Consider the following 25,273-nt stretch of genomic DNA (forward strand, 5'->3'; position numbering starts at 1 on the left):
CTTTGAGCACAACTCCCCCCCAGGTCTCTGTGTCTCATCCAGTATTCTGACACCAACTCTGTCAGATTCTGCCCCCTGTCCCCCTGCGCTCTGCTTCCCCAGGACTGGCAAGAATCAATACCAAGGCCACAGTGGCCCTGCAGGGACACTCAGCGCTGGAGAGCTCCCCAGAAGCATCTCAGAGACATCTCGGCGCTGGGGGACGTCTGGCCACAGCAGACTCAGCAACCAAGGAAAAGACGTGGCCTCACGAGGTCTGCTAACACCACAGCTCCAGGCTAAGTGGTTTTCAGGGACAGCGTGGGGTTCTGTTTTGCTAAGGGCTTAGGGTGACAGGCATAAGCATAATCTACATAAACACTGGAAGGCATCTGGCTACACTCAACAGTAGGCCTTTTGTTTGCTAAGCTACCTTCTTATAAGGAAAAATATTTACTTTCAAAACCTTGGAAACATCAGTGAAAAGCTAAAATTCAGTCCAAATCTTTTAGGAAAATAAAAGTACCCCTGAACTGTGAGAAGAGAGGTCTTACCAAGCTGGGGAGGAGGAGCCCCTCCTTCTGCAGACACCTCTTGGGCTTTCTGCTCATTCTGAGCAAACGGAAGAGGGCAAGCAGGAGGCAGTGGTGGGGCACAGTTAGGGGAGCAGGTGCATTGGCTCCAGGGTCCTCCCACCCAGGCCATTTCCAGCGGGGAGCAGAGCCTGGCTCATAGCTGCCTACTTTCTAGAAGCCACACTGGTATGGAGACTGGGAGGGAAGTGGTGGATAGGGACAGCCTGCCGGACACACTCTATCTGGTGAGGGGTGGGGAGAGGCACCCAAGGGGGCCCCATCTAAAGTCTGCAAGCTCCGGGAGACTGGCCAGGAAGCCCAACTCACAAGTGACTGACCAAGACCGAGGTGGTGGAACGGAGTGATGACCGCACTGAGCTTGCATCACAGGGGCGACAGGCACCCTCCCCCAGAGGGCCCATGGCAGGGAGCTTGGCCTGAGCTCAGGGGGCTGCTGCTGGCCTCCGCAGTGTGGGGGAGAGCAGCTCCTCCTAGCGCATGCCCTGAGGAGTTCACTGAGATCAGGCGCCACACGGCCCTGTGGTCAATCAATCACATGAGAGGCAAGGGGCTAGAGGCGACAGATTCTTTCACCGAGGAAGTCTCATGTGCAGCGGACATCCATGAGGGCAAGTTCATATGCCATGTGTCCCATCTCTTTGGTCACAGGTTCTTTCTTGCAGGTGACTTGCAGGGTTAGTGTCCCTGAGAACCACGATCTTACAACTTTGGGGCTCGTGTTGACAAGATGCTGGGCCTCATCCTGAGTTTCTGGCTCAGCAGGCCAGGGCTGGGGCCGCAATGTGTGCTTCTGAGTCCCCAGATAACCTCTCTTTGGGGACCCCAAGGGGGTCACTCCCCAGTGCCCAGGGATCTGACTCCAGTCAGAGCTGGGCTCAGGCAGCCCCGCTGGCAGTGCAGCACTTGGGTCCCTCTGCCTCAGGGCCCCTGAATCACCCCCACCTCCTCACCAACCCATTTTCCAGGCTGCAGCTGCTTTTCGCTTTTAGCCACATGCCCTTTGGTCTCAGCTCATTCTTCCTGCCTTGACTCGGACCATGTCCGGCCTTCTTAAGATAGCCTCCTTTAGTTGACAGTTAATCAGCCAAGAAGTGTGGACTTGACTAGTTTCACTTTCAGAAGTAAGCTTCCTTCCAAGTTCCGGGCACAATATTTACGGCTCCTTACATGCGGGTTTAACTATAAATAGTTTGCAACATTTGAATCTGGTTTACAATTTTCATGTTTCAGATGCTAAGCTAAAAAAAAATCAAAATATGCACAAAACAAGCGCCAAGTGTCTTGCCAGAGCAACCCGCACTTTAACCTGCATACCTGTGTTTCTGCCACCAGATAAAGGAGAAACAAAAGGTTCCCTATATTATTAAAGTGTTTGTTTTCAGAGCAAAGACTCAAAAAAAAAAAAAAAACCCAAGGAGTTGTTAGTCCCTTTCGTAGTCTCTGATTTCAGCTCTGACCGGTGTCAAGCAGGAGGGACTTAAGAAAACACTAAATCAAAGAACAAACCCTTTAGAAGCAAAAGGCCCCAGAAAACGCATCTGAAAGACATTTAAAATTATGCACAAAACCCCTATTTACGCTTTTAAAACGTTTCTTTACGAATCTGTTTAGATAATGAGGCTGGATATGAGATGTGAAAACAAAGGTGCAGGAAGAAACTGCAGCCATCTGTTGCCCTCCTGCCCACTGAAACGATTAGCGGTCAGTCCAGCGCCGGCGGGAGAGTCCTGCCCAACCCGCTCCTACTTCCGAGCAACTTCCGTTCCGTCTCAGAGCAGGGCCAGCTTGCGGGAAGGAGGTTGCAAATGCCCCCTCCCGGCTCCAACCCTGCCCTTCACAACTGGTGAATAGTTTTCAGCGTGATTAAAGCGCCAAGCCACCAAGTGCCAGAGCATCAGCGGGGCTCTGGTGCACGACAGATTTTCCAAAGGCTGCACGTCCCTGAACGAGGACCTGCCCAATGAAATGCCTGACGGTCTTTTTGCTCCTACAGAGAAGTGTCCAGGACACTTGGATGTCTGAGTTGCCGGCTCAGTGCCCACCCAACGGTGGTCAGAAGGAGAGGAAGATGACGGAGGGTTTCAAAGGAAAGGGCTTGGGGTAGCAGTGGGGACCCCGAAGGACGGGGCCTCCAGGCGCTGAAATGGAACTGCTGAGGGCGGGGTGCGCGCTGGGTCACAGGATAAAGGGCCGGAGGGTTAATGAGGCTCTTGGGGGCCCAAAACTAGGCATTTGGCGAACGGGGCGGCGCTGGAGAGGGCGGGGGGCGGGTTCCTGTCACGGCCACCCGAGCCAGTCGACCTCCAGGATCTAGCTCGCGGGGGGACCGGGAAGCCGCAGGGCCGGGGTCCCTCGCGGGCGCGCCTTACCTCGCACATCCCCCGCCAGGGCCCGCCAGGTGGGCGCGTAGCCGATGCAGTGGCCGCACCACGACGAGTAGAATTGCACGAGCCACGCGGACGAGCTGTTGGCCGTGGCCCCGCGCACGCTGCCGCTGTCCAGCACCCACACGGCGTCCTCGCCCGCGCGGTACAGGCGCGCCGCGCCGCTCGCGCCCGACCCCGCCGCCGCTGCCGCCGCCAGCAGCACCAGCAGCGGGGGCAGCCGCGCGGGTCGCCCGGGCGCCGGGCGCCGGGCTCGGGCTTCCGTCCTCGCCGAGGGTCCCGGGCTGCGCGCCGCCCCCGCGCTGGCCGCCGCCATGTTGGGAGTGCCGCGCGCGCCTGACCTTTCACCCTGGTAACGCCGTCACGGGCGCCGCGCGCGCGCGCGCCCAGCCCCGCCCCGAACGCAGAGTTCTGCCTCCAGCCCCGCCCCTGGTCCCCGTCCCCAATCAGGCCGCGAACTCCATCCAAGCTCCGCCCCTGAGCGCCGGTCCCGCCCCCGAGTGCCCGCCCCGGCCTCCGGCCCCAACTCCGGGCTCTGGTAGGGTTGTCGGATTTAGCAAACGGAAATACAGGATGTCCAGTGAAATGTGAAATTTTGCATTTCAGATATGGTCCATATTTAGACTCAGAAACCACGCGCTCTTTATCTGAAATTCACATTTTACTGGGCGACCTGTATTTTGCATGGCAACCCTGACTTGACTTTTAAATACGAGATTTTTAACTCTTAGAAAATGTAGCAAAACGTCCCTGCGAACTCAGATTTGTTTCTGCGTCCACCAAAGCTGATTTCTCTGCAAACCTAGGAAATAAAGCTTCTTATGACTTCTCTGCTTAATTCAACCTGGTGTTCAATTGGTATTGCTAATTATCATGTACAGCAAGATTTTCTCAGAACCGCGGGACCAAAGTAAAAGGAGGAAACGGGTCACAGCTGAGGTGAGTCAGCAACAGTCATCCATTGGCCAGAAGTCCCAATTCTGCTGTTTCCAGCCACCTCGCTCTTGGGGGTGATTAACTTAAATAAGTAAACGATGTGATTTGAACACAAACTACATCTATACCAATGCAGTCATCTCTCTGCTCTTTACCTTGTGGGATTCTGTGTAAGGTTTTGTTTGCAAAAAGGGTATTGCTAATTCTTAAGACCATCCAAACCAGGGGACCCCGGAGAAGGCCCTGGTACCCTCTCCTGGAGCCGCTTGGCAGGACAGGGCCCTTTCCCCAGCCCAGGCCAAGTTCCACTGTCATTCACAGCCCTTCCTTTTAGGGCTTGCATGTCCCCCACCCACCCAGGTGCTGAGGGGGTTGGAGGGGAGGCCAATGGGACCCCTGCTCTCCAGGACAGCCAGTGGGCATAAATGCTGGCCCCACTGACGTCCAGTAGGGTTCTCCTGGTCCCTCGGCTGTCAGTGGGCAATCTCCTGCTCTGCTTGAAGGGTGCAGAAGTGCTGGCCGAGTTCCTTCCTCCCTGCTGTACAAAGCCCCTGGTCCCCAAGTATCAGCAAGGGTGCCCCTCCCCATCCCAGGGACCCCCACCACACAGGGGAAAGGAAGGCTGGGGCCCCAATGCTGTGAGTCCAACTGGGAGGTGCACACAGCATGGTGGGCTAACACCTCACCCCAAAACTGCTCTGTGAAATCAAGCTGCCAGTGAGATGAGCTTGGCCCAGCACTAAGGGTCTGCACCCTAAAAACAATGCCACAGTCTCTCCAGTCCAAGGTGTCAGGCCCTACGGCACACAGTTAATAACAAGTTCTTAGGAATAGGAAAAGCACTCATCAATTGTAAAATGCCAATTCTGAAACATTAAAGTGAGCCTTGGCAAGGACTGTATCTTTTTTTTTTTTTGGTGATAGTTGGGAGCTTTTAAAAGTCTTTTATTTATTTTTATTTTTTTTATTAAGGTATTATTGATATACACTCTTACGAAGGTCTCACAAGAAAAAAACAATGTGGTTACTACATTCACTCACATTATCGAGTCCCCCCCACACCCCATTGCAGTCACTGTGCAGCAGTGTAGTAAGATGCCACAGAGTCCCTATTTGTCTTCTCTGAGCTACACTGTCTTCCCCATGATCCCCCCAGACCATTTGTGCCACTCATAATTGCCCCTGAACCCCCTTCTCCCTTCCTCCCCACCCACCCTCCTCCCACCTCCTCTTTAGCAACCCCTGGTCCCTTCTTGAAGTCTGTGAGTCTGCTGCTATTTTGTTCCTTCAGTTTTGCTTCACTGTTAACTCAACACATGAGGGAAATCATTTGGTACTTGTCTTTCTCCTCCTGGCTTATTTCACTGAACATAATATCCTCCAGCTCCATCCATGTTGTTACAAATGGTAGGATCTGTTTTTTTCTTATGGCTGAGTAATATTCCATTGTGTATATGCACCACATCTTCTTTATCCATTCATCTACTGATGGACACTTAGGTTGCTTCCATATCTTGGCTACTGTAAATAGTGCTGCGATAAACATAGGGGTGCATATGTCTTTTTGAAACTGGGCTCCTGCATTCTTAGGGTAAATTCCTAGGAGTGGAATTCCTGGGTCAAATAGTGTTTCTATTTTGAGTTTTTTGAGGAACCTCCATACTGCTTTCCATAATGGTTGAACTAGTTTACATTCCCACCAGCAGTGTAGGAGGGTTCCCCTTTCTCCACAACCTCGCCAACATTTGTTGTTCCTAGTCTTTTCTATGTTGGCCATCCTAACTGGTGTGAGGTGATATCTCACTGTGGTTTTAATTTGCATTTCCCTGATTATTAGCAATGTAGAGCATCTTTTCATGTGCCTGTTGGCCATCTGTATTTCTTCTTTGGAGAAGTGTCTGTTCATACCCTCTGCCCATTTTTTAATCGGGTTATTTGCTTTTTGGGTGTTGAGGCATGTGAGCTCTTTGTATATTTTCGATGTCAACCCCTTATCGGATATGTCATTTATGAATATATTCTCCCATACTGTAGGATGCCTTTTTGTTCTCTTGATGGTGTCCTTTGCTGTACAGAAGCTTTTTAGCATGATGTGTCCCATTTGTTCATTTTTTATTTTGTTTTCCTTGCACGAGGAGATGCATTCAGGAAAGAGTTGCTCATGTTTATATTCCAGAGATTTTTGCCTATGTTTTCTTCCAAGCGTTTATGGTTTCATGACTTACATTCAGGTCTTTGATCCATTTTGAGTTTACTTCTGTGTACAGGGTTAGACAATAATCCAGTTTCATTCTCTTACATGTAGCTGTCCAGTTTTGCCAACACCAGCTGCTGAAGAGGCTGTTATTTCCCCATTGTATGTCCATGGCTCCTTCATCATATATCAGTGACCATTTATGCTTGGATTTATATCTGCTGGGCTAATTTAAAAGCCACGTCTGCAAGCATACGGATGTCATTTGGGATAAAATACTGAAAATACTAGGACAATACAGCCCTCCTCAGGACAGCTCTGCCGGGCAAAGCCCGTGAGGCAGGAGCAGCAGCACGGGGCTCCCAGTGACTTCCTGGGAGTGCAGGCTCCTACCTGCTCCCACCCTGGCTCCAACACAAGCCACCCAGCCTCATGTCCCTAGGCCCCGTGTGGCTATGGCTGCAGTGTTGCTCTGGGTAGGGCGGGCCCCGGCCTGCCAAGACCCCGGGCCCCATGGGGCCGCACCCTCGAGGCGTCCCAGTCCATCTTCCAGTCCAACCTCCTCCCCCAAATCCGCTTCATGCTGAATCCACACGTGTTTCCTCGACTCCCACTGAGCGTCGGTGCTGAGCAGGTGCTCTGGGCAAGAAGCCCACCTGCCAGTGCCTGAGAGCTCTGCTCTGCATCCGCGCTATCACCCAGGCTCATTCCACACACATGGCCCACCAGGAACCAGCTCTCGTCTCCTGGAGAAGGAGTCCCAAACACATTTGGGGGGGGGCCTTGGCTCACCAGCCCCAGAGGACAGGCTGAGGGCTGGCTGGCTGAGGGTAAAGGGGCCTCGGACCTTGAGTTGCCACTTCCTCTAATCTGTATGAGAGGCCCACTCAGCAGTCACCCCGAACACAAGAACACAGGTAACGGCAGCCATGGTGAGGGCATCCCAGTCCTTGGCTTTTGGGAGTCCAAACAGCAAACGCCCCACTCATGACTTCCCAAGTGCAGTTGAGGGCAACTCAGTGCCGACGTGCCTCCCAACCGTCTGCCCAGGGCAGCCTCTCCCTGCTCTCCTGGCCTTTGCTGAGGGCACCCATCCTGGCACAAGGTCCCTGTGGCCAGGCGCCAGGTGCTTGCCCTCCCAGCTCCTTGGCCCTCAAGTCGGTGGCCTGTCTTGGCCACGGGCCCCTGAACACGCCCACACAGAAGTGCAGGCCGACTGATCTGCAGCTGGTGTCAGCAGGTCTCCGTCCGATCTACAGCCCCACATCAGTGACCGCCTGCACGGCCAGCTACATTCTGAATGTGGCTCTACCCTGGGAAAGGCCTTGCACACATGTGCACACTGGCACGCACACACACTATTATCCAGCCAAGTCACAGATGTCCACATGTCACTGTGGGCCCTCCACTGTCTTCTCAGAAGTCCAGTCTTCCACATGGCTGCCCTGTGGCTGCTGTGTGAGCCTCGGGGACATGCTGGCACCTGCCAGACCCTCCACCAGCGGGCTGCCCAGCCCGGCCAGCTCTGACAGTGCAGCCAGCGAGTCGCAAAGGATCCTTCTGGTGAGCTGGGTGGAGACCAAATCTACCACGGAGGCTCCCTCCATGCCGGGGGGATGGGTGCCGAGGTCTGTGCCCAAAGCAGGAGGTGGGTTCCCTGGCCAGGGGCCACACAGCCCTGTGTCACCAGCCACTAACATCACCATTCTGGACAGGGTCGGAGACTGGGCTGCCAGCCGCCTTGGGGCATGGCCTGCCCTCACACACAAGGGAGGCCCTGGCCAGTCAGACCACTGGCCACCCATGGCCTGGGCACCCCCAACAGAACTTGATTCACCCAGTTTGTCCCCAAGGCTTCCACCCTGTCCTCCTGTCCCCAGGCAGAGCCCCAACTTCTGGGTCCCTGGGGACAGCGCCTCAGGTACGTTGTCTTTGGACAAGGAGGGCAACCTGCTGATGTTGATAGAGGCATCCTCCTCTGGGGCACTCAGCAAGCCCCCGGGCCACATGGCACCTTCGGGTGGGGAAGGGAAGTCCTCTGAGTGGGGACTGGCGGTACCGGCTTCACTCTCTGCTGGGAGGGGGGGAGGTGGAGGTGGGGGAGGGAGGTGGCTGACCCTGTGGGTGGACGGTGGGAGGTTGGCACTGACGTGGGACGGCACCTCGTCTACAGGGGACGGGATCTCAGGCCAGGCTTCCTCTGGCACGGGTGCAGCTCCACTGCCCCCACCCCCAGGCGCCCGGCTTTCAGAAGTCAGGGGTGCCAGCCCTCCCAGGTCCCCAGGAGGAGCCTTCGGGCTCACGGGGACCCCAGGCTCAGGCGAGGCCCATAGGGGCTTCCTGCCAGTGGGTGGTCTCAGGTCAGCATCCCAGGGGCCCTCTGGGCAGCCAGCCGAGGTCTGAGGGGGCCTAATCTCCCCTCCTCTGCCCAAATCCGTCCCTTTGGCTGCTGAGGACCCCAAAGGAAGGGAAGGGGACAGGTCTAAGCCATCAGAAGAGGCAGCCTTGGCCGGGAATGCCATGTGGGCAGCCTCGGGGGATCTCCACTTGGCTTTTCCCAGGTTTGATCCACTGGTCAGGCTCCCACTGGTTCCAGAAGCTTCCTGCCCCTTCCCTGGGCCCGAGGAGGGAAGCACCGCACCGAGCGTCCTGCCACTTTCCAGGCGGGATGAGCCTCCTGCAGGCAGGGCATTAGCGCCAGGCTCCAGCAGGCCCTCCTCATCCCAGACCTCGCTGGACGCCACTGACAACTCTGAGCCTGACCTTTCAGCGGTAGCACCGGGGAGAGGCAGCGACTTACCTGCCCACAGGCCACCTGGCGCTGGCGCTGGGCCCCTGGCCACCGTGGGGGAGCCACACGGGGGATGGGCCCCACCACCCTCTAACGTCTCCCAAGTCACCTGCCCTCTGCCCCTGGGGACCCCCCAGGAGTCTGGAGCAGAGAGCTCCCCTGACCAACCGAGGTCTGTGTCTGGGGTCTCCCCAGCTTCCCAGTCCGACAGTGAGACCGAACTCCCGGAAAGCTGGACCAGGACAGCAGACGCTTTCTGAAACTCCGGGAGAGAGAGACAGGACAAGCTGCTGGTGGAGCCCACGGAGGAGGCAGGCGACCGTGCCCAAGGTCCTGAGCAGGTCCCGGGAGCAGGCTCCGACTCAGAGGCCAGGTCCAGGGGGGCCGTGCACTGTGGCAGGCAGGTGTCCTTGCACTGGGCTGGCGGCGACACCTCCTCAGCTGGTGCACGAACTGTGGAGAGAGGGGCATTTGGGGAGATGCTGGGGCCTTTTGAGGGGATGCTGGGGTGTCTGAAGGACACCGGGGTGTTTGAGAGGATGCCAGGGCACATGGGGAGACACTGTGGGTCCTCACTCTGTCACCCTGCAGACCTCAAACAGCATGTACAGAGGGCCCTGGGCCAACAGACCAAAGACCCCAGACAGGCGGGAGGGGTGTGCACAGCGCTGGCAGGGTGGACCCCTGGAATCATCCAGCTCAGCCCCCACTGAGTTAATTGTGCCAGGGTGGCGTTTCTGCATCTCAGGCACCTGGTCTCAGAACTGCACCTGTTCAAAGAGTGGGTGGTGGCTGGCTTTGCCTCGTATTGTTCCCGTGTGAGACACGGATGGCTCCAACAGGGAATCTGCCTACAGTCATTCACCTGTTGCTTGGGGACCTGTGACATGGAGGGGTGGGGAGGGGCCACAGGAGAAGGCTGGCTCTGATTTAGAAGCTGGTCGTGGATGCCCCTTAAGTGGGGACTGGGGTCCTTGTGCAAGGCCGGGGGCCCTTGAGGGGTGGGGCATCACCTGGAGAGGCAGGCAGCAGGGCAGCTTCCTGCCAGGAGATGGCATCTCGGGGGTCTTCCTGCCAACAGGTCTCTATCCTGCAAGCATGTTCACAGAAAAGTGCTGGGGAGCCCTTAGGAGGAGCCCCATCCTCCCCACCTCCTTGCTGGGGTGCAGGGTCGCCTCAGGGGGCCTCCAACTCCCCTATAATCTCTGAAACGTGTCTGCCTCTCATGTGTGTCCTAGGGAGGCGACCATCAAGGCACGGCTCCCTGCGTGGGGGCGAGGGCCCCACCTTTGGGGCTTCTAGCCTGAGTGCCCACTGGACCAGGTAGCAGGGGAGGAGAGTGCTCCCTGGAGGGGCCCCTCTTGCTGTCCCCACCACTAGCTCTTGGCCCGATTCACCAGGTGACACCATTTCCAGGACTCAGGAGGGCACGGGTGTGGGCTGGGGGTGGACAGCAGGCCCAGGACAGGACGAGGGACAGCAGGAGGGAGAGAGGAGGCTCCTCACTGAGAGGACAGGAAGTGCTGGTGGAACCGTCTTCATGCCCCAGAGCCCTGACCCTGCCTGAGTGTCCCACCAGCCTGTGGCCCTCCCAGCCCCATACCTCTGCTCCCCTGACCGCTGGCTTTCCATGTTGTGGGGCTCCTCCATGGGGCTGCTGGCAACATCCAGCCCTAATTCTGACTCATCCTGACTCATGCCAACTTTGACGACCTGCTGGAAGTGGGTTGGACAATGAGCAGCGAGGGCGGGCCTCATCGGCAGGGCACCAGTCCCCGGCCCCACCTGTGGATAAAGCTTCTGTGACCCAGTGAGGCTGGAATCAGTAAGGAATAAAGGCAGTCCCCCTAAAAAGGACCATGGAGACCCCCACTCACTAGACACCCCTCCTCCCGGTGACTTCCAAAGACCTGTCAACAGACAAGCCCACCCAGGAAGGGCGGGAGAGGCCGCAACCCATCAACACCCTCACTGGTGGATGAGATGCAACCCAAGCCACGTGGCTATGAAACGTCCCCCCCCCACCCCCAAAGTCACACAGCCAGCCCCACAAAGCAAGGCCAGGCCCTACTCAGCCTGCAGAAGGTTCAGGGCCAAGTCTCCACTTACTCCGGCTTCCCCAGGGCCACAGCGACCCCCTCCACGGGGATCGTGCCGACCCTGGAAGCTCCGGGCGAGTTTATCTGTCCCCGACTGGATCGTCTCTGCTGACGAGGGTCTGGGGTTGGTCAGGGGGTCTCCTGTGAGGCAAAGGCACTGTCAGCACCGATGGCCACAGGGTCCAGGAATCCTCAAGCCTTGTGAAACCAATCTCAGAATTCAAAATAGCTGCAAAATCTATTTGTATTTGGTTAATGGGAGGACATAAAAATATGTAGTTATCTGCTCCTAAAATTATGCTGTTATTAGATAATTACTGATATGAAGCCCCAGAAAACCCTTCTAGAAAAACCATCTGAGGTTCAGAGGTCTCCATATGTTACTTCGGTGAGAAACAACCACACAACTTGCAAACCCTTTGCTGTAGCTGCTTTTTTGCCTGGAAGTCCAGCCTCCAGGGGCGGGGCTGAGGAGTGCCACTCCTGCCTGCTAGGACCTGGGCAGAGAAGGGCAAGGAAGGGGCCAGGCAGGCCTGGTAGTGGTCACCCACAGCACGGGAGCTCAGCGAAGTGAGGACATCATCGGGACAAAGGGGCTCAGTAGGGCCTTTGCCAAGCAAGGCCAGGACTTTGACACCCGTGTCACCATCTTCCTATGCCTCCTTCCACCCTGGGGCCTGGCAGGTGTTGGGACCCCCAGGCCCAGGGCTTTACGAGGCTCCCAAGGCCACTGGCCTGAAGGGACCAGAGCAGTTTGGTTAAAGCCAATTTGTGGAACCTCCACCAACTGGAAGGAACCCCCACCTGCCCACAGCCTCCGGTGAAGGCCAAGGAGTTGGGGATCAAGCAGAAGGGCTCCGGCGTCCCAGTGACCATGACAGGGCATCCCTCAGGGCACAGTGTCCTGAGCAGAGGCAGCCGGAGCCTGGTCAGAGCCAGCACCAGTCCTGGGCCACCTACCAGTCACCAGCTGTCCTGGAGGCCTTGACCCCCAGAGCCGTTCCACCCGACCCACGCAGATCTGTCCCCAGCTCTGGTGTCCAGCCCTGCCTGGGAACCTCCAGCTTGCCAAAGGCATGGCAGGGGGACATGAGGCTGTGCCCTGGGCTTTGAGAGATACACAGACCTGAGGACTGTGGCTCTGAGTGGTCCTTGGGGAGGGCCCCGAGCTTGGGGGAGTTCCAGGAACTTGAGGAGATCCTTCAGAACTAAAGTGAGACCCCCAGAACCGGAGGGTACCCCTCAGACCTTGAGGGAGTTCCCCAAGACTTGGGGAGAGCCCTCAGAACTCAGGTGAGACCCCAGAGCTGGAGGACACCCCTCAGAGCTCAGGGGTCCTCAGAACTGCGGAGGAAGTAGGGCTAGTCTCTGAGGAAGATTCTCGAATATGCTGCTGGCTTCCTGCTGGTTTCTCTTTGGAGTTTTCCCTGCACCCCAGGCCCCCTGTTTCCCTGGGACCCCAAAGCCACACTACTGACCCCCTCCTGTGCACATTCCTTTTTTCCCAGTTGTAAAATTTACCTGTTGCCTTCCCCATCTCTTCCGCCCCTGCTGCCTTCAGGTCCCGGTGCCTGGGGACACGGCAGCTCCCAAAGGGGCTGTTTCCAAGACCCCTCAACACTCCACCCAGTGCTTCCCAGACTGTGTTCTGAGGCATTTCCCAGGGGAACACCGGGGGCCTGGGGCGTCCAGCGAGCATGGCTGAGCCCTGCGCAGTTCCCCAGCTGGAGGTGCCCTGACACACTGGAAGCCTAGGTTGGGTGGGGGGTGCTGAACCCAGCTGCCTGTGTAGGAACTCCAGGAAAGGGGCTTGTTAGGGGGTCTGGGGAGGGCCGTAGGAAGGCTGTCCCTTTTAAAGACAGGTCCAGGTCTTAACCCTCAGAACCTGCAAATGTGGCCTCATACACTCCATCGAAGATCTCCAAGTGAGCTCACCCAGATTGTTCTGGGCCCCACACCCAGTGACTGGACCCAACGATGGAGAAGCTGTGAGGCCCAGGCAGAGACGGCCACAAGCCAAGGGACACCTGGAGCCACGGGGAGCTGGGCTGACAAGGAAGGACTCCCCCACCCCCAGCCTCTGCAGAGAACACTGCTCCGCCTACACCCAGATTTCAGACTTCCAGCCTCCAGAACGGTAAGAGATCACATCCCTGCCCTCCTGGGCCACCCGCACCAGGCAACGCGTTAGGGCAGCTGCAGAGGCCCGGCACACCACAAACCTGCCCCTCACTGCCCAGCCAGAGCCTGTGGGGGATGGAGGACGCCTCCTCCAGCTAGAGAGCCTGGTTCTGGCGGCCTCCCCGCCAGCGCACTGCCTGCGCCTGGAAACGGTCGTCAAGGTGTGTGCAGGTGGCCCTCCTGCAGGTGGGCTCACTGCGCTCAGGCAGAGGGACGGAGAGGCCGGGTGGGGGCTGGGGGACATGTCAGGCGAAGCATGCTGAGACACAGGTCCGTCTGACCCTGAGCCTGGGGCTGCCCCAAGTTGCTGGGGCAACCGAGGAAATGACTGTGTCGGCCCCAGATGCCAGTGCCCAGCCTGGTTACCTTGGCCCGAACGGCTGTGTCTCTCCGCTGGCTGGCCCTGGGCATCAGGCCAGCTTCTGGCCCAGGCTGTGTCCTCTCCCCACGCCAGTCCTGGAGGCTGCGGGTGACTGTCCGCAGCTGAAGCTGCCTGGGAGGGTGGCCGTTCCCGCTGCTCGGTGAGAAGGCTGCAAGGCAGTGCGGAGGGGCAGTGACGCCCAGGGGAGCAGCCCTGGCCGGGACACTCCAGGGAACAGCGTGGTGGCCAAGTGGTCAGCACAGGGCAAAGGAAGACAGCCTGGCCTCTCCCTCTGGGCAGCTTCCCAAGCAGGGCCCGCTGCCCCCAGATGGGGCCATAGCTGGCGGGTGACAAGACCCAGACCCAGTGCTGGGGCATGGTGAGGGGGTGATGTCCATGTGCCCTCTGGGGCAGAGCAGGCAGGACAGATTTCTGCAGGGAGACCATCCCTGGTATGGGGGGTGGCACCCGTATGGGAGCACTGGGTGCCCCTGGGCTCCAGCAGGCTTGGCAGTTCAGGGGCCCTAACACCCACCCCTGGACGCTGCTGTGCTCCGGGCACGTTGATGTATGGGGCCTACAGAGGCAAGGCTGCCAGGCCACTGACCGCTCCGGGTCAAGGGCAATGCTACAGGGAGGCTGCTCCGGAGCATGGGCAGCTCTCTCCAGCTCAGCTCAGCATCCCCAGGAACCTCTGTGCCCTCTCCCCAGCACTCGCTATGACGGCACAGTTAGCTGCTGCCCACAGGGTGGTGCTGGGTGGCCCCCTGGGTTCACACTCACGTCAGCGGTGTGGACAGAGGAGTGGGGTCAGAGGGCCCTCAGAGCCCATAAACTGTGTCTCGGCCTTGGAAGGAGGGGATGACTCAGGGGCTGGAGCTCCGACCTCAATGGGGCATGACCTAGTGGGAACCTGAGTGTCGCGGGAGCAGGATGCTGACAACAGAGCAGGGGACTGTGCCCTGAGCCTGTCACCGGCTCCTCTAGAACTGGAAGAGAAGGCCCTGCCGGCAGGCCCTCTTAAAGGCTTCTCCCTCCCCGGCCTCCTCTCTTTGGGGGAGGGTGGGGTGCTCAGGCCAGGAGGCCTCAGAGCCCTGGGGGCTGAGCTGGGGAGGCAGGCCCACAGGCACCAGTCGTGGATGCACCAGGCCCCGCCACTTGGAGCTCTGCAGGGCTTCTCTGGCAGGGAAGAAAGAGCTGAGTACACCTATTTCCCTTGTGGCATGACCTCCAAAACAAGGCATAGTCTCGGGGAGGGTGGGTCACAGACCTGCGGCCTCCATGCTGCTGGTACATGGCTTTTCTCTATTAACTCACTTTCCAGCAGTGACCACGCGTGGCTACTGTGATGGGCAAAGCAAAGGGGGCCTCTCCCAGCCCCGGGACCCCAAACGGCCGAACCCTGACCAAGATGCAGGCCTGCCAACTGCCTGGGCTGCTGGCCCCCACCGCCCCAGCCCTACAAACAAGCTCCCAGGTACCAAGAGGGTAGTCAGCCTGGAAGCCTTCCGGAAGATTCTTGGGGTTGGCAATCAATAGCAATGTGAATTACAGATTGGTCCAAGATTTATTTGAAAACCCCTCTCAGATGGAACCTGGGGTGGGGGTTGCTCATGGCTGGTGGGGGCGGGGGGTGCTCAGTGGGTGCTCACTTGAGCAATGACTCCCTTTCCTGGGGGAGGTGTGAAAACAGGCCCCACCACACTAGAAGAGGGCTGCTGGACAGCGACGGTGCCCCCAGGGGTGAGCAGGGGTCCCTGTGAAGGCTGTTCCTGCCCAGCGAGCCCCTCCCCGGGTTGCTGCTTCTGGCAGCCACCAGCCCTGTGGAAGGAGCTGGGGGCAGAAAGGGCCTCCCGGCTTCTAAGGGAAGGAGGGGCGCCCGGTGCAGGGGCGCCAGGCCATGCATGGCAAAAGGAGCTCTGCCTGCTCCTGCAGCAAGGCTCTGGGTAGGTGACATGGTCACTGGACCCCCACCCCCAGGGTCTCAGCCCAGGCAGGCCCTCTCAGCATGCAGGCCTCAGGAGACCCTTCTGCTGCAACCCGAGACCAGCGGCCATGTGGCCAGCCTGTGCAGGAAGGCCGGGCCACCCTGGCTGGCAGAACAGTCCCACACCAGCCTGGGAGGAGGCACCTAGAAGCTGGGGGGGCCACACACATGCCGCCAGCTTCCCTGGAGTCAGACTGGTCTGCCCACTTTGTCTCACCGCACCCCACAGCAGCCCGGGGATGGTGGCACCTGTCCCCACTTAACAGACCAAACAGCCAGAGACGGGAAGACACTCCAGGGTCACACCCCAGCCAGTGGCACAGCTGGGGGTGACGGCACCTGCCTACCCTCCTCCCACTGGGCCAGGGCAGCTCTGGCCTCTACCGCACCCCAGGGCCAGCCAGGGCAGCAGAGTCCCCTCCATGCCCCGGAGGCCCCCACCCCACCCAGGGAAGGCAAGGGCCCAGCAGCCAGCACGAAGGCTGATCAGTGCAGGAAAGGTTTTCAGAGGCGAGCACCAGGGCAGGGCTCTCTGTGGGACTCACTGCAGGACTTGTGGGCTCCCAGGGCTTCTGCAGCGGTGGTGGCTGGTGGGACTACCAGGCCTGTGTGCTGTCAGGGGGCACGAGGAGCCCTGTGCAGGCCCCTCTGGCTGCTGGCTTGTCTCAGAGCCCTCCGCCTGAGTGGGCTTGATGTCAGGGTCCAAATTCTATGAGAAATGGTACAGGGCAGGCAGGTGTGGGTCCCCTTGGTCCGTTTCCTTCTAGGAAAAGTGGGTGGCAGTGTGCTCCCACAACTGGCACTGGGCTGAGACAGCTGCCCTGGGGCCCTTATCCCGCAGGCTGGCCTGGGGCAGGTGGCACCCCGCTCTGTGGTCATCTTGCAGTGTGAGTGCTAACCTACGCCAGGGGCTTCCTAAGGCCTGGTTCATTCCATCCTCACCTTGCCAGGTGAGATATTCAGCACCCCCAACTTACAGAGGAGACGCTCAGGTGGGAGACAGCCTCCCCACCCTGTGTCCGTACAACCTCCTTCCTACAACTGCGGTGGGGGACAGGGAGCTGGAGCAAGGGTGCCACCCTCTCCTTCCTGCTTCAGCCCTCTCCCAGCCCTGCAAGGCCTCTCCTCCCCCACTGCCCCCTATGAGCTGTGCAAAGCCCTGGCCCTTTACTTCACCCTGGGCTCTCCTCCTCCACCTCGGGGCCTGGGGCACCTTCTAGCCCACCGGGGTGTGGCTCTCCTCCAGCGCCCGACCAGGGCTGCCTTGCCCAGGAAGCCTCCTTGGCGCCCCCTGCAGGTGGCTGTCCCTCCCACGTCCTTTTCCACCTGGGTCACAGGTGTTTTCACAAGGGTCACCACAGAGCAGCTGGTGACAGCGTTTCCTGGCCACAGGCCCAAACTTTAGCTCGGATGTGTGCCCCCACCTGAAGCCTCCTGGTCCAGGCCCAGAGGTCCTGCTGCAGGCGGGCCATGGACCTCTGCATGGAGAGGATGTCCTTCTGCTGCCGCAGGAGCAGTGCCCTCTCTTGGTGCGAGAACGGGTGAACATCCCACAGGTCCCGAATCTCCCTCTGAGCCAGCCAGAGAAGGCGAGGAGAAAGGCATGTGGAGTGCCCCTTGCCTGCCACCCCACTCCCCGTCCCATACAAGCCATCTAGGGTGGAAGTTTTCTGCCCAGCAAAGTCCAGCACTGCACCTCTCTTCCCGCGGAGGGCCGCTGAGCAAGACAAGCTTCCCACCCTGAGAGCCTCCATTTTTTTCATCTGTATAAAGGCTGTAGCACCAGCCCCCCCAACCCAGCACATTGGGAGACTGAAATGAGCAAGCCGGCACTGCGGCCCCTGACCCTGTCTTCTAGATCAGGAAGCTGGGCTCGGAGCAGCAGGGAAATCTCTTCTGAGGTTGTACCCCACCCTAGCCAGGAGCCAGGATCCCAGGACCACACTCCACCCAGGCCACGCTGCCCCCTGGGGCCACTGGACATTCCCCACACATGGCAGGGTCCTGAGCGCCCTGGAGCATGGGAGGGCTTGGGAATTCTCCAGCTGTGGTGTGAGATGTTCATGCTCCTAGCCAGGAGGGCAACAGGACCTTCCGGCCCTTACCTGCCGCTGCTCCAGGCTGCTGAGGGCCGGCTGCTGTTTCTCCATCAAGGCTGCCAGAGCTGCGGGGTTCCCCTTGCTGCCTGGACACCTGGGGAAGGAGGCAGAATCGACTGCGATCTCCGGTCGAGCATATGAATGTACAGGCCCACAGCACGGCCAGTCCTGCTGGCCAGGTGGACCTGGGATGCCCTCCCCTTACTGCTGGGCACTGGGAGGCAGTGGCCGTCCCTGGGCAGGCTGGGGGAACCCCGGGAGGCACGCTGGCCCCGGCCCAGGCTGTCACTCTTACCACCCCCTCAACCCCTTTGGGGCCTGGGAGACAACCAGAGGGCAGAGCCTCCCACCATGGAGCCCCAGCCCAGCCAGGGGGTGCTCTGGGGAGGAAAGCAGGGGTCACTGTGGACTAGAACACCCAAAGGCTGGCTTGCTCATAAACTGCAGCTCAGGATCTTAACTGCAATAACCTTTGGGAGGCCAATTTGGGAATGTCAAGAAGTTTAAAAAAATGCATTCCCGCTGCTGGGGCGATTCCTCTTCTAGTTCATTTAAGGAAGCTCTCGGCCGACTTGTAACATGACGTTGGAAACAGCCGTAAGGTCCAGCTGCTATGGGGGCTGGCTGAGGGAACTGTGCAGTCTCTCTGCCTGGGCACCCTGCACGCTGTAGCGGGGACGTAGGGACACGGAAAGTCCAAGCTACAGTCAGTACGAGCACCTGTTTCGAACTGTGGTTTAGAGGCCGCACGCGTGTCTCGCTCAACGCGAGCTGGCGAGTCAGACGGCACGGGCAGAGGCTGTCCCGACCGCTGGGCGAAGGGTGGCTTGGATCTTTACGTATTTGTCGGTACCGCGCTGCCTCCCCTAACCCTGCACACTCGGGGTCGCTCCCCTAACCCTGCACACTCGGGGTCGCTCCCCTAACCCTGCACACTCGGGGTCGGCCTGGCCCCCGGGGCACGGCCGCCGGGGGCGGGGCCTGCGCAGCGCGCGTGCGCTTACCCTCGCCGATGCGCCCGCCAGGCCCGTTCGGCGCGCCTGCTCTCCTCCAACACCACCTCGCGCAGGCGCAGCAGCGCGGCCCGGTGTTGCCCGCGCAGCTCCTCCTCGCGCAGGTTCTGCTGGAGCATCTGGAGCGCGAGGTCGCCGAGGGCCCGGAGATTGGCGCTCCCCAGCCCCTCCAGGCTCCACTGCGGCGGGGCAGACCAACCGGGCCGCGTCACCACCGCCGAGCTTCCAGGCCACTCAGGGACCAGCTTGACTGGGTGGGAGAGGGGCCGGCCCCGGGAGGCGGCCGCTGCCTCCAGGAAGCCTTCCCGGATTGCTTGCCACACTCATCCCCAGGCCTGCCTCCCTTCCCGATACCCCCCTCCCGACTGTGAACTCCTGAGAGCAGGGCGGGGTTCGCATCTTGGCCTCCTGCCCGGTTCTGATCTGGCCCAGGCACTTGTGTGTTCTAGAGGGATGGGGAAAAGGCTGGGCCACCTGCCCGGAAAGGTGCATCCTGGGTGGCAGGGGCCAATCCTGTCAAAGCACTCTGTTGAAATGCCTGCCTTCACCTACCACCTGGGGCGTGAGGAAGGGGCTTGGGCAGGGTGCACAATGCCCATGGCAGCGAGGGCCACCCCAGCCCAGGACCCACGGCAGGGACCCCCCTCCATGGGGCAGACTCTAGGTGGGCCTCAGCACCTAATGGCCCCAGGCAGCTGAGGAGGATTTGGGTTTAATGCGGGCTTGCAGAAGCCTCCCAGGACCTACTCCTGTGCTCCCTCCCACGCCTCTCCCCGTACCTGGTGGATGGGGTTGTCGCATGGGTGGGGCCTGGCCTGGGGCAGCTGGGAGGGACATTGTTCGGGTCTTCCTTCCTGCGTGGGCCCTGAGGACAGGAAGTAACTCCTGGTTGGTCAGGTAGGGGCTCCAGGGGCCTTTTCTACAGGAGGGCCTCAAAGGTAAGGTGTCCAGGGTGGTTTAATGCCCACACATAGACACAGCCTCACACCAAATCTTCACAAGGTTACAGCAGAAGGGACCAATCATGTCCTTTCTCCTGAAGCTCTGGGGTGTGAACCTACTGACCACACAGAAGACCAGACCCAAGGTAGAGGATGCTTAGCCCACTGCTTTGATTCCAATTCAGCAGGAGAGACTGAGGCCCAGAAAGAGAGTGACCAGTTCAGGTCCGGCACCAGAGTCAGACTCCCAGCCTTAGCAGCTATCACCAGTGGCAGCCACTGGCCGCCCTTTGGCGCTGGGTGTGATGGAAAAGGGACTCTGTTCTTTCCAAAGGCCATTTGAGGACTTGCACTTCCCACCAAGAAAGTAGAAGGGGTTGAATTGTGGATTTGCTGTCCCACAGAAAAGAATTACTAATCTATATGTCCGTATACATTTATAAATATTCATACGCACACATTATGAAAGAATGGCTTTCCAGACACGGGGCATCAGGCAACATAGCCCAGTGACCCCTGAGAGACTAAACAAACATGAGGTGTGACCTCTGATCATTATGGCTTCCTGCCTCGAGAGAGAGTCTCCAGGCTGCAGGGGCAGGAGATCAAAACTAAGGCAGAGCCTGGCCGACCCCCCAGGGCAGAGAGGAGCTCCCGGAAGGAGCGTCAGAGAGCAGGGACCTCCACATCTGTGCAGTGTCCCCCTTGAGCCTTCAGCTTAGAACGGAGCAGGAATGCACGTGATCACATTACCCAGTGCTGGGCGGAAGCAGACGGCTGAGATGATGTCTGTCTCCACTAACCAGGCTGGAAAACCTCATGATTCACAGAGCTTAGAGCGGCGCACCCGGAAGACCGTGCCTTGGCCCCAGACTGCTTTGAAGCCTGCTTTGAATCAACCTAACAAATTACAAAAGCAGAAACTGGAAAAATCAAACTGCCTGCCAGTCACTGCATTCCCAAAAAGCTCAGGACTGTGGCCGGGAATATGCAAACATGCAGCCTCCAGCAAGGCAAAATTCACACTGGCTGGATGGCACGTGAGAAAGTAGGAAAACAACCCACAACGAGCGTAATCAACCAGTTGAGACTGACGCAGCTGTTAGGATTAGCAGAGAAGGACATGGACCGTTTCTGTAACTGTAATCTGTATGTTTAAAAAGTTAAGTGGAATCACGGAGGGTAGGGAAAAGTCCAAATGGAACTTTTAGAGGCAAAAGCAAAACCTCTTGAGATAAAAAAGACTGGGCGGGATGAGTGACGGATTTGATGTTTCAGGAGGAAAGGTGAGTGAACTCGGAGACAGCACTGGAAACTATCTAACAGGAAACAGAGGAAAGAAGAACCCCAGAAGAGAGAACAGAGTTTTGTGAGCTCACAGCTTCCAGTGGCCTACTATCCGGGTAAATGGAGGCCCCAAAGGACAGGAAAAGTGTTTGAAAAAATCATGGTGGAAAATATGCCAGACTTGAAGAAAACAACAAACCCTTGGGTGCAAGGACCTCGACAAACCCCAAGTGCAGGAAAGTGAAGAGAAGCTGCCCCAAAGCACATCATGATCAAATAGCCCAAAGCCAACCACAGAGAGAAGGCCGGAGAAAAGAGACGCCTTCCACGCAGAGGAGGGAAGGACAGCGGCAGGCTTCAGGCTTCTTGTCGGAAGAAAAAATGTCCACCTAGACCTCTCTATTCGGCAAAGAATATTTCAAAAACAAAGATAAAATGAAGATGTCCTGAGACACACACAAGCTAAACAAAATAGTCACCAGCAGCCCAGCCCTACTGGAAAAGTTAAAGGAGGCCCTTCAGGCAGAAGGGACTCGAGAGATGGAGATTGGGGTCTACGCAGAGGGGAGAAGGCACCAGAATGTGCATATACGTGAGCATGCGTGTGTGTGCACAGACAGCACGGCGTGTTTAAAGTAATTATGCATTGTGGACTAAAAGTAAAATGAGTGACTACAACGGCATGAAGTCCAGGGAAGGGCACGTGAGGTACTGGAAGAGCCTCCTGCAGGGGAGTGGTGGAGAATCACACGAAGGTGGGTCCTGCAAACCACCCTGCGTCCTAAAGCCACCCCCAAATAGCAGTTCCAGCTCTGAAGCGACAACAGATTAAAAAACCTGGTTAGTCCAAAAGAAGGCAGATGACAAAAAAGAAGGAAGCAAAGGACAGAGGAGATGTTAGAAAACAGCAAGGTGACAGACACAAACCTCACCACGCTGACAGTCACGTGAAATGGAATAGCGTGAGCACTCCAGTTGGCAGGCAGAGATGGCCAGATGGGACCACAAAAAATCTGAGCGAGATCCAACTATAAGCTGCCTACGAGAAACATTCTTGAAATGCAAGGACACAAGTTAATGGAAGGGGAAGTCTGCAGCACGCCAGCGCTACTTCCGAGAAGGCAGGAGCAGCGCTATTAGCATCACAGATTTCAGAGCCAAGCATATTGCCAGAGATAAAGAGGGTTATTCCATAATGACCCAGCCATAAAGGGGCTGATTCATCCAGAGCACATCATAATCCCTGCCGTGCATGTGCCTAACATCAGAGCTTCAAAATACATGAAGGAAAACCCAAAAGTACTGCAAGCAGAAAAAGCGCATGCAGTGATAGCTGGCTGTCTCCGTCCCCACCCCAGTCATTGATGGGGAAAATCCACAAGGACTCACTGGATTGGGGCAGTGCTCCACCCAACAGTGGCAAAGCACATGATCTTTTCAAGAGCACAGGGGACATCCACGAAGGTCAGCAATACCCTGGGAAGAGCCCAAGTCTCAACATACTTAGGGTCATACAACAATGCATCATGACCCGGTGACATTAAAGTAGGAATTGGCAGCAGAGCAAAACCTCACGGTGAGGCGGCGGTGCCAGGCTGGGAGCCTGCCTGTATAGCCTGCCACGCCAGCTCTACCGAGGGCTTAAAGCTGCCAGAGGCTTTTTGCTATGCTGTCCCTGCAGCCTGCAAATAAGGGCCTCTGATTTGCCAACACGGCACACAAGAAAGGGCAGCTGGAGTACGGCAGGTCTCAGAAATTTACGGGGTCAGCACCTGGGAGGCCTCACGGAAAATCACGCTAAGGTATGGAGGTGGGCATGTGGAAGGCCTGGAAAGAGTGGGGGCTCTCCATTCCCAGAGGGGCCCTGATGGGCTGTGACCAGGCCAGGCCTCAGGGAGATGGTGACGGCCCTGTGTCCCAGGGCAGGGTTCACACACGCTCTTGCACCCGTGGCCACAGCCCTCATGCTGGGCCATTCCTCCTGGTGTCTAACCTGAAGCTCTCTTGCTGCGACCTAGGCCTACCATCACCCAGGGTTCCGAGGGTGGGGGTAGCGGCTGCTGTGTCCCATGCTGTCATGCCAGCACCCAGGCTTGGCGGGCACGTAGCCCACCCTGACAAGCAAGAGGGAGGGCTGCTTGACAGTCAGCCACATGGTTCTGGCTTCAGCTAGTGTCAGATCCTGGTCCGCCTCGACCATGTGGCTGTGGAAAGCTCCCCCGTCACTGTGGGCCTCTCTGTTGTGTGACTTACTCAGCCCTCATGGGGTCCACACGGGATGCAGTGTGGCCGAGCTGCTGGGCCCAGGGTTAAGCACCTGCTGTGTGGGTGGTTTCTGAGGACTCACCTGCAGAAGCTGACTTGTCTGCCTGACTCTCCTGTCCTTCCTGGGGATCTTGGGAGGTCGAGGTAGCATCTCTGCCCGGGGCTGGGTGTGATCTGCCAGGTGGGGAAGCACAGGAGACGCACAGCTTCAGCAGCACCATTCCAACGATGCCTGTCCGAGGCCCCCACCCTACCCTCTTCTACACGGGGAGGGGGCTGCCAGCCCCAGCCTCGGGCCCCACCCGGGTCTGCCTGTCACGGGGCTCTGAATGGTCTTCGGCTCCAGGTCCCCACACAGCGGTGGCTGCTCCCGCTCCAAAGCGGTCTCTAGCTTAGGGTGGGTCGAGTACTTCTCCATTGGCCGCTGCAAGGACAGGAAGCCGGATGCAGTGTGGGGGACAAATGAGACAGTTGGTGAGCCGGGGGCCAGGTTGGGCCCCCGGGAGAAGCCCTAGGCCAGGCGAGTCTCCAACCTCAGGGGCCTCATCTGTCCATCCTCCGTGTGGGCAGACAGCCCCCATCCTGGCCCCCCGAGAGAGCTGGATGTGGCAAGCGTGGGGGGAGGGGGCAGGTGCCCAGCAACCATGGCGCATCCCAAGGCCTGGGCCCTCGGACAGCAGGGGTGGGCGCAGCTGCGTGACGGGCGCCAGGGAGCCTGCGAGCGGCTGGGGCAGCCACAAGTCCCCAGCAGGTGTGTGCTGGACACTGGAAGAAGGGGAAGAGAGGAAGGGAGACGGGGCAGTGCGGGCGCTCGTGTGCACACGCTCCCTTGGCTTGGTTACTGTCATGGCTGTGCCTCCCTAAATGCACTGTGAATGCATCCTGACAGTCCCCGGACTGAGGACGCACGTCAGTCACTGCCACAAGGGCTCATCACCTCCATCCAGACCACAGACACCAGCCTCCTGGCCTTCACCCTGCCCACCTGGCCTGGGCACCATCTGTGCCACCCCAACAAACTGATGAGGCTAGGTGACACCAGGCAACATGCTGGGCAGAGATGACTGGGAGGCTGGGGTCCTCCTTCCCCCAACTCCCAACAGGAGTGTGGGCACCTGCACACCTCAGCTCAAGGGCTCCAACGGAAACCCAGTGAGCCCAGGACACGGGCAGGTGAGAACCTCAGAAGGCCCTCCGTCCCCCAGCCAAGTGCCCCCAGGACACTAGCGGGCCAAACCGTCCTGTTCCTGCTTTAACATGAGTTAAAGTGGGTGCGGTCCATCTGGCGGCCTTGGGCACTTTGGGCCCGGGCAGCCATGTGTTAGACCGCAGCATGACCTGCTCGTGGGAGCCCACAGGTGCTGTGCTGACCTCCAGCCGGTGTTTGAAGAGCAGCTCCTCCAGGGCCTTCTGCGTCTCCCAGACCTCCATCTGAGCCCGCTGCCGCAGAAGGGCCAGTGCCTGCTCCTGCTTCTGCTGGTCCAGCTGCCAGGAAGGCCAGGCTTCAGACTCCAGGGCCCAGCCCACAGCCCCCCAGGCCCCGCAAGCCCTCAGACCAAAAGGGCAGGCAGTGCCACATCCAGGAACAGGCCCCTTCCCAGAGGGTCCCTGATGGACCCAGGCATGCAGGCCCTTCCCCTGCTGGTGGCTGGCTCCCCTGCCTGGAGCCCCTCCGGGCAGGGCGTCCTGGGCCAGGCCTTCCTCCCACCTCCGCCCCCCGCCCGGCCCCCCAGCTGTAGCCCTGCCAGGCTCTCGGTCCTACAGTTTCTGGCTGCAAGCCTCTGCTCAGCCTCAGGGCAAAGGCAGCTCCCAGCCTACCCCAAACAGAAGGGGCTAACGGGACACAGCGGTCAGCGGCCCCAACAGCAGGGGCAGGACACACCTTGAGTGACCGGAGGAAGCTCAGGGACTTCTGCTGGAGGCTGGCCAGGTGCGGGGACCTCGGCCCACCAGGCTCCCACCGACCTGCGGACCATGGGGAGGGGCAGCTGAAGAGCCAGGGGAACCCAGCCTCCCCTCACTCAGCCACAGCCGCAGCCTCTCCACCCGCGAGAGACAGGTAGAAGGAGGGGTTGTGCATCACGCACGGCTGCTGCACCACCTCCACCCCGCGGGGCTTGCTCTGCTGGGCCCTCAGCCACTCAGCCCCAGGAACAGCAC

The 25,273-nt window shown here is 58.8% G+C and overlaps 2 protein-coding genes across 5 annotated transcripts in view; both read right to left on the reverse strand.

Annotated features, from left to right (window-relative positions):
- QSOX2 (quiescin sulfhydryl oxidase 2) overlaps positions 1-3,311 on the reverse strand; it is a 30,343-nt gene extending 27,032 nt beyond the window's left edge. For 2 of the 3 annotated variants that reach the window (XR_012124972.1, XM_073221507.1), the window contains exon 1: positions 2,945-3,303. Coding sequence is in view for 2 of the 3 variants with exons in the window: in XM_073221507.1 (XP_073077608.1) it covers positions 2,945-3,275 (331 nt within the window). In the remaining variant the exon portion in view is untranslated. Of the gene's footprint in view, positions 1-2,944 lie in introns of all 3 variants that reach the window. The other variant, XM_073221510.1, reaches the window with a different exon arrangement.
- Positions 3,312-5,125: 1,814 nt separating this feature from the next.
- Positions 5,126-25,273, reverse strand: part of CCDC187 (coiled-coil domain containing 187) — a 46,589-nt gene continuing 26,441 nt past the window's right edge. Inside the window, exons 11-24 of one of the 2 annotated variants that reach the window (XM_073221518.1) lie at positions 24,996-25,078; positions 24,485-24,598; positions 23,416-23,537; positions 23,196-23,287; positions 19,400-19,485; positions 18,612-18,799; positions 17,614-17,701; positions 16,933-17,079; positions 16,054-16,217; positions 13,527-13,690; positions 10,990-11,120; positions 10,484-10,593; positions 9,894-9,970; positions 5,126-9,333 (exon numbers count right to left, since the gene is read on the reverse strand). In XM_073221518.1, coding sequence (XP_073077619.1) covers positions 7,481-9,333; positions 9,894-9,970; positions 10,484-10,593; positions 10,990-11,120; positions 13,527-13,690; positions 16,054-16,217; positions 16,933-17,079; positions 17,614-17,701; positions 18,612-18,799; positions 19,400-19,485; positions 23,196-23,287; positions 23,416-23,537; positions 24,485-24,598; positions 24,996-25,078 — 3,419 coding nt within the window. In that variant the 3' untranslated portion in view covers positions 5,126-7,480. Of the gene's footprint in view, positions 9,334-9,893; positions 9,971-10,483; positions 10,597-10,989; positions 11,121-13,526; positions 13,691-16,053; positions 16,218-16,932; positions 17,080-17,613; positions 17,702-18,611; positions 18,800-19,399; positions 19,486-23,195; positions 23,288-23,415; positions 23,538-24,484; positions 24,599-24,995; positions 25,079-25,273 lie in introns of both variants that reach the window. The other variant, XM_073221515.1, reaches the window with a different exon arrangement.

This window comes from Manis javanica, chromosome 2 (genome assembly GCF_040802235.1).
Source record: "Manis javanica isolate MJ-LG chromosome 2, MJ_LKY, whole genome shotgun sequence".
Taxonomy (NCBI): Eukaryota; Metazoa; Chordata; class Mammalia; order Pholidota; family Manidae; genus Manis; species Manis javanica.